The 12,871-nt window shown below is 53.4% G+C and overlaps 1 protein-coding gene across 5 annotated transcripts; it reads left to right on the forward strand.

Moving 5' to 3' along the window:
* Positions 1–3,455: 3,455 nt before the first annotated feature.
* Positions 3,456–9,129, forward strand: LOC131502707 (melanoma-associated antigen 10-like). 5 transcript variants are annotated; one of them, XM_058713617.1, is made up of 6 exons: positions 3,456–3,598; positions 5,524–5,599; positions 5,937–6,013; positions 6,371–6,474; positions 7,694–7,782; positions 7,859–9,129. In XM_058713617.1, the coding sequence occupies exon 6, from the start codon at positions 7,926–7,928 to the stop codon at positions 8,964–8,966; it is 1,041 nt and encodes a 346-aa protein (XP_058569600.1). In that variant the 5' UTR covers positions 3,456–3,598; positions 5,524–5,599; positions 5,937–6,013; positions 6,371–6,474; positions 7,694–7,782; positions 7,859–7,925; the 3' UTR covers positions 8,967–9,129. The 5 variants fall into 5 exon arrangements, with proteins under 5 accessions (XP_058569600.1, XP_058569599.1, XP_058569601.1 ...); XM_058713616.1 differs by having other exon boundaries at positions 5,937–6,008; XM_058713618.1 differs by lacking the exon at positions 7,694–7,782 and having other exon boundaries at positions 5,937–6,008.
* Positions 9,130–12,871: the final 3,742 nt, after the last annotated feature.

The following is a 12,871-nucleotide window of genomic DNA, read 5'->3' on the forward strand; positions in this document are numbered from 1 at the left end:
AGCCTAAAAGTCCAAGATCAATGTGATGGCAGGGTTGGTTGCTTCTGAGGCCTCTTTTCTTGGCTTGCAGTTGGCTGTTTTCTCCCTGTGTCTTCAAATGATCTTTCCTTTATGTGTCATCTAAAGGATGACCTAACTTCTTCTCATGAGGACACCAGTCATGCTGGATTTGGGCCCACCCATATGACCTTGTTTTTACCTTAATTACCTCTTTAAAGGCAAGATCTCCAAATTCAGTCAAATGCTGAGTTACTAGGATTTAGGAACTCAACATACGAATTTTGGGGTACGTAATTCAGTCCATAACAGGAGAAAAGAAAACATTATTACATCAGTGGGTACAGAAATAAAAAACTTAGAAATTCAGCACAAGTTCATGGGAATTTTTTTTTAAATCTTTTAGCAAGCTAAGATTACAAGGGAATTTCCCTTTCCTAAAATCTACAGCAAACATGCTTTCGTGTGAAATGTTAGAAGCATTTCCAGTAAGGTCTGAGAAAAGATAGAGGTATATGCTATCACCTCTACTGTTCAAAACTACACTGAAATGCAAAACCATAGCTGTGGATATATAAGTAAGGAGTATGAATACTGAAAAGAAAGATACTATTTGGTGATATGATCACTTATGTAGAAAATTCTAAGGAATAAGCATGTGGAATATTCAAATGAATACGAAACCTCAGAAAGATAGTATAAGTTCACTCTAACAAACAGCCAGAGGCTTGTCACACAAAAACAGTAACTAATTAGAACACGTGATAGAAGACATCCCAACAGCCACAGGATCCAAAAATTACCTTAAACGAATCATCACAAAAACGTATGAGATCTTTACGGAAACAACTATAAAAGTTTACCGATAGACTCCAGTAAAATAAGTCCCAAACAAACAGAGCAGTATAGCATATTCATTGGTGGAATACACATCATAGTAAAGATGTCAATTCGTATTTACAGACTTAACGTCTTACCTGTAGATGTCAAGATGACTACAGAGCTTGGGCTGCTGTCTTCTCCCAGAATGAAGCCCAGAAAACTACGGAAGGGAGGATAAAAACAAATATCAACAATAAAATCGAAACAACCAAACATGAGAAACCCCTGGGGGAGACTGAGGACTGTGCTGAATAGGTACTTATGTTTGGGGTGAGGAAGTTCTGGGCCTAAGCTGGGGAGACTTCGTAGCTTGTAATAACAGAAGGCAGAGGGCAGGACAGGGAGGAGCAAACCTTTTCAACTTCTGCTCCTGCTTCATTGCAGAAATCTGAGACCGTGCCTCAGGGCACAAATGCCAGTGGCCCCCCCGGGGGGGGGGCAATGTCAAAACGGCAGGGAAGATGGGGTTCACTGAGGCACTATGACTCCAGTCTCCTAATAATCATCTGAAACCATGCTAATGAGTAAGGACTCCTCTTCAAAAAAATTAGTTTAGCAGAATATAAAGTATGAACTAAAAACGGAATAGTCAGTATCACAATGAATCACCCATAGTAAGGATAAGTATTTTTTCATGAAAAAAATATTACATAAACACTTTGGATAGATGCACAATGTATAGTATATTTCTCGCTATGAGTGACAGTTATAAAAAAAGAAAATCACTGCACTGGACACTGCAATAGTCTGGAACCTGAAACCATTCTCAAAGAGTTGCTGGCAGGCAGGGACGATTTCTAATTTCCCTCATGGTATTTAACTGAGAAGCCAGGACACAAGGTGAGGACCCTTAAGAGAGAACTAAGGGGCCCACCCATTCCAGAACAGAGGTTATCCCACAGAATCCTGCTTTACTGCTGATGTGAGTCCTGGGAGACTCCGAGCAGGGGTCCCAGGCTGAGCAGCCCCCTCATTTCCAGCTTGAGGGTCTCGGGAAGGTGGAGGCCTTGGTCTGAGGGTGGCAGACAGAGGTCAGCGAAGGGAGGAGTCCAGATCTCGCCAGGTGACAAGGTGAGGTCCTGAAGGAGGATTTGAGGGCCAGAAGAAGCCTGCCCTGTCTCTGTGGTTAGCCCTGGGACGCTCCAGGGCATGGTCACTGGATGTGCTCAGAAGGGAGGAGCTGGTCTCCGCCAGACATCAGAGTGAGGACCCTGAAGGAGGACTATATAGCTTGGCCCCAAATAGAGGAAGCACCACAGAATCTAGTCCTTGACCTGCTTTCAGCCCTGGGAGGCCCTAGAGCTTGGTGGCCAAACGCGGTGTCCCCTGATGCCCCTACTAGGGCATCAGGGAAAAGTGAGAACCTCGATGTGAGGGTCCCAGCTTCATGTCAGGAGAAGGGAGGGGACCCAGGTTCTGCTAGGCATCCCGAGGATCTGGAGGGAGGACTGAGAAGACTACGTCCCCAGACCCAGGGCGACGCACAGAGAGCCGCCCATGGTATCAGAATGGGAGGTCCCAGGCAGGTCGGGCAGGCAGAAGCGCTGCCTCCCTGACTTCCTCTTCCGAGAGAGGGAGTCTCAGGCAAATGGCCTTGGACTGAAGGCCGCATCAGGTCCGCAAAAGGGCTGACAGGCAAGCCCTATCAGTAGTAAATGTCAATACCTTGGACATGGCCCAGGGTGTGCCCAGAGCCTCAGATGGGAGGGTGGTGGCAGGGAGCTTACCCTACGCCCGGCGTCAACCCTCCGTCGCCCTGGAGCAGATGGCCATCCGTGCTTCCTCACGTCCACCTTGATGTTCTCCGGAAGGGGAGGGGCTTGTGCTGCAGCCAATGAGCTCAGCTCCAGAGAGGAGAGCGGCTCAGCCAGAGCCCAGAGCCAGGGCGAGGACCTCGAGCTAGGACTGAGGGGTTTTTCACCCCAGACATCGGGTCCTGGTCTCGGACGACCTGTGCGGTCATCCCGGGGAGACCCCAGGCGGGGTCCCCGTACGTGGCGCGGCTGGCCTTCCGTCTTGGGCGCGTGAGGGGCGTGAGGCCCGGCGTGACCGGAGCCCACTCCGGTCAGAAGAGAGAGGAATCGCGGGCTGCGCCAAGCGCGGAGGTGAGGACCCTGAGGGAGAGGCGGGAGGCTTCCACCCCCCGCCCCCCGCGAAGGGAGGGGGGCCAGGCTGGGCCCCGCCGGTGCCGTTAGTTCTGGAAAGCCCCGAACACGTGTGGTGGGCAGCGGCGTTTGGCGACCTTGGTCTTGGGCGTCTGGGGGACGCGAGGCTTCGTCTGGGGGGGGCCCCGACTCAGGTTCGGGGAGGGACGAGTGCCAGCCCTTGCCAGCGATGGATACGGACCCCGCGGGAGGAGTGAGGCGAGACCCCACCACAGATCACGGGGCCCCCACTCCCATCCGGCTCTTACTGCCAACCCTGAAAAGACGGGGCAAGGTCCCGGGATGTTCTACTTCGCGACTTGTATCTGGGGAGCCTGAGGGGCGGGGCTTCAGAGCAGCTAGGCGGGAGGCGCGGAGGCACCGCCCACCCGCGCAGACGGAGCGTCTAGCCCCGCCCCGCCCCTGCGGTCATCCCGGGGAGACCCCAGGCAGGGTCCCCGTACGTGGCGCGGCTGGCCTTTCGCCTTGGGCGCGTGAGGGGCGTGAGGCCCGGCCTGACCGGAGCCCACTCCGGTCAGAAGAGAGAGGAATCGCGGGCTGCGCCAAGCTCAGAGGTGAGGACCCTGAGGGAGAGGCGGGAGGCTTCCCCACCCCCCCAACCCCGCGCAGGGACGGGGGCCAGGCTGGGCCCCGCCGGTGCCGTTAGGTCTGGAAAGCCCCGAGCACGTGTGGTGGGCAGCGGCGTTTGGCGACCTTGGTCTTGGGCGTCTGGGGGACGCGAGGCTTGGCCCGGGGGTTGTGGACTTAGGGCACAGGGGGAGGAGGCCTGGGCTCTGCGAGGCTGCAGGGTGAGGTCCCTGAGGGAGGAGGGGGACACGGCCCACGGCCCTCTGAGCCAGCCGCCCTGGGGAAGCCCCAAAGCGGGATGGGCGAATACGGCGGGCGGTGATGTGCATTTTGGGGGTGCGGGGCCCCCCGACTCAGGGGCCAGCAGAGGGCCGGCCGCCGGGCAGCGGGTGAGGACCCGGGGCGGGCGGGGGGCCCGCACCTCCCCCCGCGGGGTCTGCGCGCCGGGGGCCTGTTCGCGGGGCGGGGGGACGCGGCCCCGGCCCGACAGGCGGCGAGGGGACGACGCTCCCGCCACGGAGTGGTGCGCCGCCCCTGCCCGCAGCCCCGCGAGGCCCCGCGCGGGGCCCCGGATGTGGGCGGCTGAGGGACGGGCGGCTCTTTGTGCCGAGGTGGCTGCGGCTCGGTGGTGGGCGAAGCCCGGGCCCCTGGCGGGCTTCGAGGGGCAGACCCGGGGGCAAGTGATCGGACCGTCCAGTGCGGACGCCGGGGGAGGGGCGCAGGGGGCCCAGAACCTCCTGCGCCTCCCGTCAGCCCCGAGGAGCCGGGCTGGACCGTGGAGCCCAGGTGGCGGTCCTTCCCCCCCCCCCCCCCCCCCCCCACTGCCGTCCCTGGCATCTCTAGGGGACGGTGGTCAGGGCTGAGGGACCGTCCCCAGGTCAGCAGGAGGGAGGGGATGCGGACCCTGTCAGGAGTCAATGTGACTATTTGCAGGCTTCGTGATGGGCCCCACTCAGTCCCCGCGGAGGGAGGACTCGGGCATCGGTGGTCAGATGGGGTGTCCCCTCCCTTCTTCCAGGGCGTGGCGGGGCCTGTGTCACGGAAGCGAGGCCTTGTCTGAGGAAGCATTCTGAGTGCTTGAGGGAGCACAGAGGCGATGGCCCCCCTGCAGAGCAGAGGGGATTCGGCTCCTGCTGGGAGCCCTGGGAGACCCAGGGCAGGGGTGGCAGGATGTGGCTTCTACTTAGTTTTGCTTGGAGGTTGTCGGGGGAATGAAGGCGTAGGCCTGAAGGGGCAAGGGCAACTTCGCGGAGGGAGGAGTCCCAGGGCCCAGCGGGAGTCAGGTCAAGGACTCAGGGCACCCCCTTCCCCAGAGGGGTCCCAGACGGGACCCAGTGCTGTTCTGCCCTTGCTGGCAACACGGGAGGACCAGGGCGGTGACTACTGGATGTGGCCTCCCCTCCGTATTTTCTGGTGCGGGGTCTCAGGGAGGTCGAAGACCTTGATCTGATGGGTGTGGCCCAAGGGCAGCAGGAGGAGTACTGCCCTCTGCCAGGTATCAAGGTGAGGACTCGGAGGGAGGATTTAGAGTATCTCTCATCCTGCAGAAAGGTGTCACAGAAACTTAGCCCTGCTGTCAGCCCAGGAGGCCACACAGCAGGGTTGCCAAACACAGCGTTTCCTGATTTACACTTTGGAAGTCTGAGGGAAGTGAGGCTTTTTCTGAGGGTTGTAACATCAGGTTACTAGAGGGTACAGTCCCAGGCCTTGCCAGTCATTAAGAAGAAGACTATGAGGGAGGATGGAGAGGACCTTCCACCTCAGATAGATGGGGTCTTGGCCTGCCTTGAAAATACCCCCAGAGAGGGGAGGCCTCAGCCCTGTCCCACCCCTCGTGTCCACCCCAGGAGTCCACAGGCAAGGTTGGCCAGATGTGGCGTTTCCTTACGTTGTCTGGGGTAGTGTCTTACAGAGGTGAGGACCTTGGTCTCAGGAGGTGACACAGCAGTTCAGAAGAGGAGGATTCCCAGGCCCTGTCAGGAGTCAATGTAAGGATCCTTGGTGTGAAGCCTGAAAGCCCCTCTCCTTGAAAAGAAGGACCCACAGAATCACAGCCCTGGGAGGATCTGAGCAGGAGTAGCCAGGTGGGAGGAACTCTCACTTCTGCCACAGACCCTACCAGGAGTCAAGGGGATAGAGTGTCTTACAGAGGTGAGGTCTTGGTTGGAGGGGGAGACTTTAGGTCAGCGGAGGGTAGGACAGGCCTTGCTGGGAGTACAGATGAATACCTCGAGGGAGGATTGGGTGTATTCCCCACACTGGAATAGACCCCGGGCAGGAGTGGCTGGATTTGGTGTCTTTTTACTTTTGTTTGGAGTATCCCAGGAAGGTGAAGAGCTTGGCCTGACCTGGTGACATCAGCAGAGGGAAGAGTTCCAGGATCTGTGACGAGTCAAGGTAAGGTAAGGATCTTGAAGGAAGACTAAGAGTGCCCCCCAACCCAGACAGAAAGAGCCTCACGGAAACTCTACCTTGTCACCACTTATCCACTCTGGGAGGATCTGAGTAGGAATGCCCAGATGTGTTATACCCTCACTTCCTGCATGGGGTGGGTGGAGGGGGTCTGCGGAAAGTGAGGCCTTGGTCTGAGAGGGTGATTTCAGAGGAAGTGAGCCCAGGCCCTACCAGGAAGAAAGAACACCCTGAGGAAAGACAGAGGGAAACCCCCTGCATCTGGGGCAGATGAGGCCTCGCCCCTGATGTCAGCAAGACCTGGGAAGGTGTGGCTTGCTGTGATGTCTCTTCACTTTTGTTTTGAGGGACTTGGAACTGAGGTCCTTAGTCTGAGTGTGAAGGCCGGGGAACGGAAGAAGCCACATCAGATCAGAAGAGGGAGGAGTCCCAAGCTCTGCTAGGAGTTAAGGTAAGGGCCTTTGGTGAGGAACAAAGGTACTTCCCACCCCAGAAAGAAGAGATCCCCTACGGTCTGGCTTTCTCCTATTCTCAGCCCTAGGATGACCCAAGCAGGGTTGCCTGCATATGGCACGCCCTCACTTTCTCCAAGGTGAGGGAGGTGCCCCAGAGAGGCGAGGTCATAGTCTAAGGGAGTGATGTTAAGTCAGCAGCAGGTAGTCCGGGCCATGCCAAGAGTAGGGATGAATGCCATGAGGAAGGATTGAGGTTAGCCTTACCACAGAACAGATGGGGACCAGCCCTTGCTGTCAGCACTGGAAGGGCCTAGCAAAGGCGGCAAGAGGTGTCGCCTCTTCATTCTTGTGCAGGGCTTCTCAGGGAGGTGAGAGCGTTGCCCTGAGGAGGAGCCACGTCAGGTCAGCAGAGGGAGGTGGCCCCGTTACTGCCAGGATTTCAGATAGGGACCCTGAGTGAGGACTGAAGGCACACCCAGCCCTGCCTGCCCCTGCTGTCTGCTCTGGGAGGCTCCAGCCAGAGTGAACGGATGTGGTGTGCCGCCACTCTCTTGGTGGTCTCAGGGAGGTGAAGGCTTGTTCTGAAGGGACCAGACTCGGGACAGCAGAGGGAGGAGTCACAGGCCCTATCAGGCATCAAACTGAGGAACGAGGGTAACGCTCGCCTAGGACGGAGGGATTCCCACAGACTTTGGCCGGCCTTTGCTGTCACCCAGGGAGGCCTTGGGCTCATAAGGTCAAATGTGTTCCTCTTTCATTTCCTTCTCGTTGGTCTCCAGAAGGTGAGTTCCCGTGCAGAAAATTTTGCCTGAGGCCGGCAGAGGCAGGGAAGTCGGGGAGGGTTTGGCCAAGGTCAGGGGGCCAAGGTTGGGCAGGTCTTGTTAGGGAAAAGGTGAGAACCTTAGTGAGCACAGAGGGGATCATCCACTGCAGGGCAGTAGGGACCTCACAGAGCCTGTTCGGGGCTCCGGGTATGATGAGGTGAGGTCTTGGTGTGAGACCCATGTCCTCAGTTCAGCAGAGCAGAGGAGGCCCAGGCAGTGCTAGGAGCCAAGGTGAGGTATACATCCTGAATGTCTATCAAGGACCCGCCTGTGTCCGAACAGAAGGGACCCCCCACCAGTGCTCGACTCCACCTGCCCAGTGTTGGCTCTGGAAGCCTTGAGCTGTGCCGGCTGGCTGCACCCTCAGGAACTTTCTCACATCCTCCTACAGGTTTCCAGAGGACGAACTGTCCAGGAAGACAGGAGCCCTGTGAAGCCCGAGAGCGTCCCCCCCCCCCCCCCCCGCCGCCAAAAGAGCCTGTAAGTTGGCCTTTGTCAGAGCTGCCAAGGATGTGTTTCTCTACGGAGACTGTTGATCCTCTCCCTCTGTCTCCAGGCCTGTGGCACCCGATCTCCCACCATCCCGCTCACACTTCTACTTGTTGCTGCCAACTAGAGGCATCATGCTTCACTCTCCAAAGCGTCCGCGGCTCACATTGGAACCAGACTTTCAGGCCCAAAATGAGATACAGGACCTGGCGGTGGCCCATGTTCTCAAGGCCGAGGAGGAGGAGGAGGAGGAGACTTCCTCCTCTTGCTCTTTCAATTTCTCCTATCCCTCCACTTCCTCCTCCCTGCATTCCTCTCCTGTGATCCCGGTTTCCAAAGAGGAGAAGGAGGTGGAGGAGAAGGAGCCTGAGAAGGAGCCCGCCACAACCTTGAGTCCTCCCCACAACCCTCAGAGCCCCTGCTTCTTCTCCGTATCACGGAGCACATCAGAAGGAGGCTCCGGTAGCCAAGAAGAAGATCTATGTTTCCCGCAGACCTCAACAGACACCGAATCTTCGCCCACAGACCCACTAGATGAGAGGGTAGCTGATTTAGTGAATTTCATGATTCTTAAGTACCGATTGCAGGAGCTCGTCACAAAGGCAGAAATGCTGATGGTTATCATGAAAAGGTACAGGAAACATTTCCCTGTGATCTTTAAGAAAGCTTCTAAGTTTATGGAGGTGATCTTTGGCATTGATATGTGGGAGGTGGACATTTCTGTCCCCTCCTATGTCTTTGTCAACTCACTGGACCTCACTAGTGTTGAGGTGTCTAGTGACACCCACGGCATGCCTAAGAACGGTCTCCTGATAATCATCCTGGGTGTGATCTTCATAGAGGGCAATCGCATCCCTGAGGAGGACCTCTGGGATTTCCTGAATATTATGGGAGTGTATCCCGGGAGGGAGCATTTCATTTATGGGGAGCCCAGGAAGCTCATCACCATAGATTGGGTGTATGAGAATTACCTAGAATACCGGCGGGTGCCTGACAGCAATCCTCCACGCTATGAATTCCTGTGGGGTCCCAGGGCCCATGTTGAAATCACCAAGGTGAGAGTTCTAGAATTTTTGTTTAAGATCAAAGGGATTGACCCCCTTTCCTTCTCATTTTGGTATGAGGAGGCTTTAAAATACGAGAAAGAGGGGCGCCTGGGTGGCGCAGTCGGTTAAGCGTCTGACTTCAGCCAGGTCACGATCTCGCGGTCCGTGAGTTCGAGCCCCGCGTCAGGCTCTGGGCCGACGGCTCGGAGCCTGGAGCCTGTTTCCGATTCTGTGTCTCCCTCTCTCTCTGCCCCTCCCCGTTCATGCTCTGTCTCTCTCTGTCCCAAAAATAAATAAAAAACGTTGAAAAAAAAATACGAGAAAGAGAGGGCTTGGGCCAGAATTGGATCTGGGGAAAGTACTGCTGCTATGTTCATTGCACAGCATTGATCAGCAGCTTCCGCCCCAACTGAAGAGGGAGCCCAAATATTCACTCTCTATTTGAAGAGGGCGGTCCTGGCTCTGAGTAGAGGGTCAGGGTCAAACTGGGGAGAACACAGTGTGCAACAACTTTGTGTTCCTGTTCTACATAGATGATTTGGAAGTTTATCTTTTTTTACCTTTTGGTGTTTTTCAAATGCTGTTTCTTTTACTGGAAGGTTTTTTAGCTTTAGAATCTAAGTGTGTGAATGAATTTGTCACATATCTGTTGATGTTTCTCAGATTTAAGAATATGACTTTTGATATTTTACAAAATAAAATATCAAAATATCAAATGTCGCAATATCAAATATTGTGATCTGGGACAAGATAACAACACTGGAATGGGAATTTCCTTGGAAATGTGAAAGAAAATGGGAAAAAAATGGAATGTAAAAGGTGGCTCATTTTTGGATTCCCTTAACCACTAATTTATTGTTCTGTAAAATTAAAAGACATATACCTGGACTTGCTTGGCTTACTGAAGGAAGTAGGCATAATCTTAATAAATCTTATTAAATGAAAGATCCTGCTTACTGGCTCATTTATTTGCCAAATGTTAATTGGGTATTTTCTCCTTAGAAAGCACTGTGTTGATAGCGGAAGTCACGCCCCTAATTATAAAACGGTAGGGGCTAGGAGCAGCTATCACCAGGAAGATGGTGAGATGTCTTCCAATACATGAAGAACATGCGAAAACAAGGAGCGAGGAGGTGAAACTCCAGATGCGAGCAGTCAAGTAGAAATGCCCTGAGCCAAGGCAGTTTAGGAACCATAGTTCCTCCTGTGTGTGGTAGCAGGGGCCAGACTCTCAGGTGATGTGTTCTAGAGGTGACAGAAAAGCCTGGAATCGGAAACTGCCTAGTAGTCAGTTTTGTATCATGGAGAAGCCAGAGGGAAATCTCCATCCGGGGCAGGTATGGAAGATGGCCTGAGCTCTTGTCCCAGCACGGTTAACACAGTGCAGTGACTAGGTGTTCTATCCATCGTCTGCAATGATTTCCTGAGCATAGGGTAATAGTCCCTTGAGGTGGTACCCAGAAGCCACTCGGCTGCCACTCTTCCCTGGCCTGAGAGAACCAGAGCCTACACCATTAAAATAACATTAAAGGTAGGTTTCATTTTTTAAAAATGTATTTATGTGTTGTATTTTGGAGTGTGCACGAGCAGGGGAGAGGCTCAGAGGGAGAGGGAGAGAGAATCTTAAGCAGACTCCGCGCTCAGCATGGGGCATGACGCAGGGCTCGATCCCACAAGCGTGGGATCATGACCTGAGCTGACATCAAGACTCAGATGCCCAACTGACTGAGCCTCGCAAGTGCCCCTAAAGGTAGGTTATCTTGAGTGTAATTAAGCCAAATCTGAGCATATTTCGGTTTTGGGGGAGAGTGAAATGAAGGAAAATAGTGTTTTGGATGGATGAACAGCAAGAAGGGAAGAAAGGAGTTGGTCTTTGATTCAAAGTTTGGGAACTTGAGTTCTATCAGCTGAGAAAGGCTAACCCATAACCAAATTAATATATCCCCTAAGAGAAAAAATGTAATGAATTTTATCTGTGAAGCTGCATTTTTGCCTGATTTGATATTCTGTCTCCTCTTGAGCTGTGTATCGTCTGAGATGTCCTGTATAAACACAAAATCCCAGAGGAGGGGGCAGTAGAGTCTGGGGACAAAATAATATTAGAAATAGCTGCCATTTGTTAAAGATCCAATAAATGCCAGGCACTGTGCCAGCTACTTTCCTTCACATACATTCCAGCAGCCTTGCTTCATCGTCAAACCCATTTGACAGATGATGAATCGAAGGCTCATAGTGATCAGTAATATCCCCAAGATTATACCCAGCCCAGTGATGGAGCTGGGACCATAACTCTGGTCTGAGTTTATTTAGGGTCCACATTGTTTCCACTCCCCATAACCTGAGGCAGGTTTTCTGTCCCACGCCATTTCTCTTAGTACTTCATAATGGTTCTCAGGTGGCAAAAGAGGGACGATGTGACAAGGTACTAAAAGCAGGCCCCTAAAGAAGGAAGAGGAAATGAGAATAAAACATAATTTGGGAACTGATGGAGCTTCACTTATCTAGGGGACTCCTGCTCTGATCCCTCTGATACCTTCATAGCTGATTCTGCCCAGGTCCTGGCATTTGTGTCCAGTCCCAGCAATTCCCTGAATTACAGCACCTTCCTCTGGGTCGTCCCATGTGTCCTCCCATTCAACTCTGAACCCTGGCCTACTGCCCAGCTTTTCACTGTCTCCTCTGACGGCTGTGCTCTGCTCCCAGTGGACACCCCTGAACCATCTGCCTTGCCCCTAACATAGGACATTCCTACCCCTGCAGAAGTCCCCTGGTTGTCCCAAACCACTCTGGAGCCCTGATTGCAACAGCCCCATGGACTTCAAAGTTTGATTTTGACAAGTGTTGTTTAGATCCATCTGTAGTAAATTGCATGGTGACCGCCCCCCCGCCCCCCCTCCCCCCCGCCAAAGATATATCCAAGCCCTGATCTCCTATCGAATTCCCCCTCTATCTGAAAGTGGACCATTCCTATGATAACATGGAGGAAAGACTACCATTAATTATATGGAAAACGTTTTTAGCATCCCCAGACCCCCAAAATCACCTCTCTTAGGCTTTTCTGATACTAAAGGACACATCTTGCTAGTAGATGCACAGAATAAATCAAGGTAAAGTACAGATGCTCAAAGACAACTTCAAAGTTATGGTGGATTGAGGCTGAGACGCTGAGTGTAGTTGCTAGGGGAAGGAGCTGGGGAGCACTGCCCTCTCTGCTCAGGGTGTGTACCTCCCCTGCAAGGGCTCGCTGCAGGACAAATGCTGGCATCTAGTTTTGCTTTTCACCTTTTTTTTTTTTCTTAAAAGATTCTTTGGATTTCTTTCAGGTAGCAGAAACGGGTACTGACCTAGATCTTTCATGACAGTGAAGTGGCATAGTGTGAACTTTTGAACAACGGGGCACACCCGTATGTGTGTATGTGGCCTTATTTGGAAGTAGCGGTTTTGCAAACGTGAATGCCTTTTAGGAATCTTGAGTTGTGATTCTCTTGGACTTAGGGTGGGCCCTAAAAACAGTGAGCGGCATGATAACGGACAGGAGAGTGAGATTTAAGCACACGGAGGACACGGAGGAGGGGCTGTGAAGAGTGGAATCTGAGACTAGAGTGAAGCATCTGGAAGGAAAGAATGTCAAGGATGGCTGGCAGTTGTCAGAAGCAAGGAGAGAGCCAGGAGACAGAGTTCTTCCTCCAAGTCTGCAGAAGGAGCCCCCTTGCTGACACCTTCATCTTGGACTGTTAGCCTCCAGAACTATGAAAGAATACATTTCTGTTGTTTGAAGCCAGCCAGTTTGGGGTACTTTTTTATGACAGCCCTAGGATCATCCCCGCTGGGTGTATTTAAAAACCTGTCAAAGCGGGCGCCTGGGTGGCGCAGTCGGTTAAGCGTCCGACTTCAGCCAGGTCACGATCTCGCGGTCCGTGAGTTCGAGCCCCGCGTCGGGCTCTGGGCTGATGGCTCGGAGCCTGGAGCCTGTTTCTGATTCTGTGTCTCCCTCTCTCTCTGCCCCTCCCCCGTTCATGCTCTGTCTCTCTCTG

The sequence above is a fragment of the Neofelis nebulosa genome, chromosome X (assembly GCF_028018385.1).
Source record: "Neofelis nebulosa isolate mNeoNeb1 chromosome X, mNeoNeb1.pri, whole genome shotgun sequence".
Taxonomy (NCBI): Eukaryota; Metazoa; Chordata; class Mammalia; order Carnivora; family Felidae; genus Neofelis; species Neofelis nebulosa.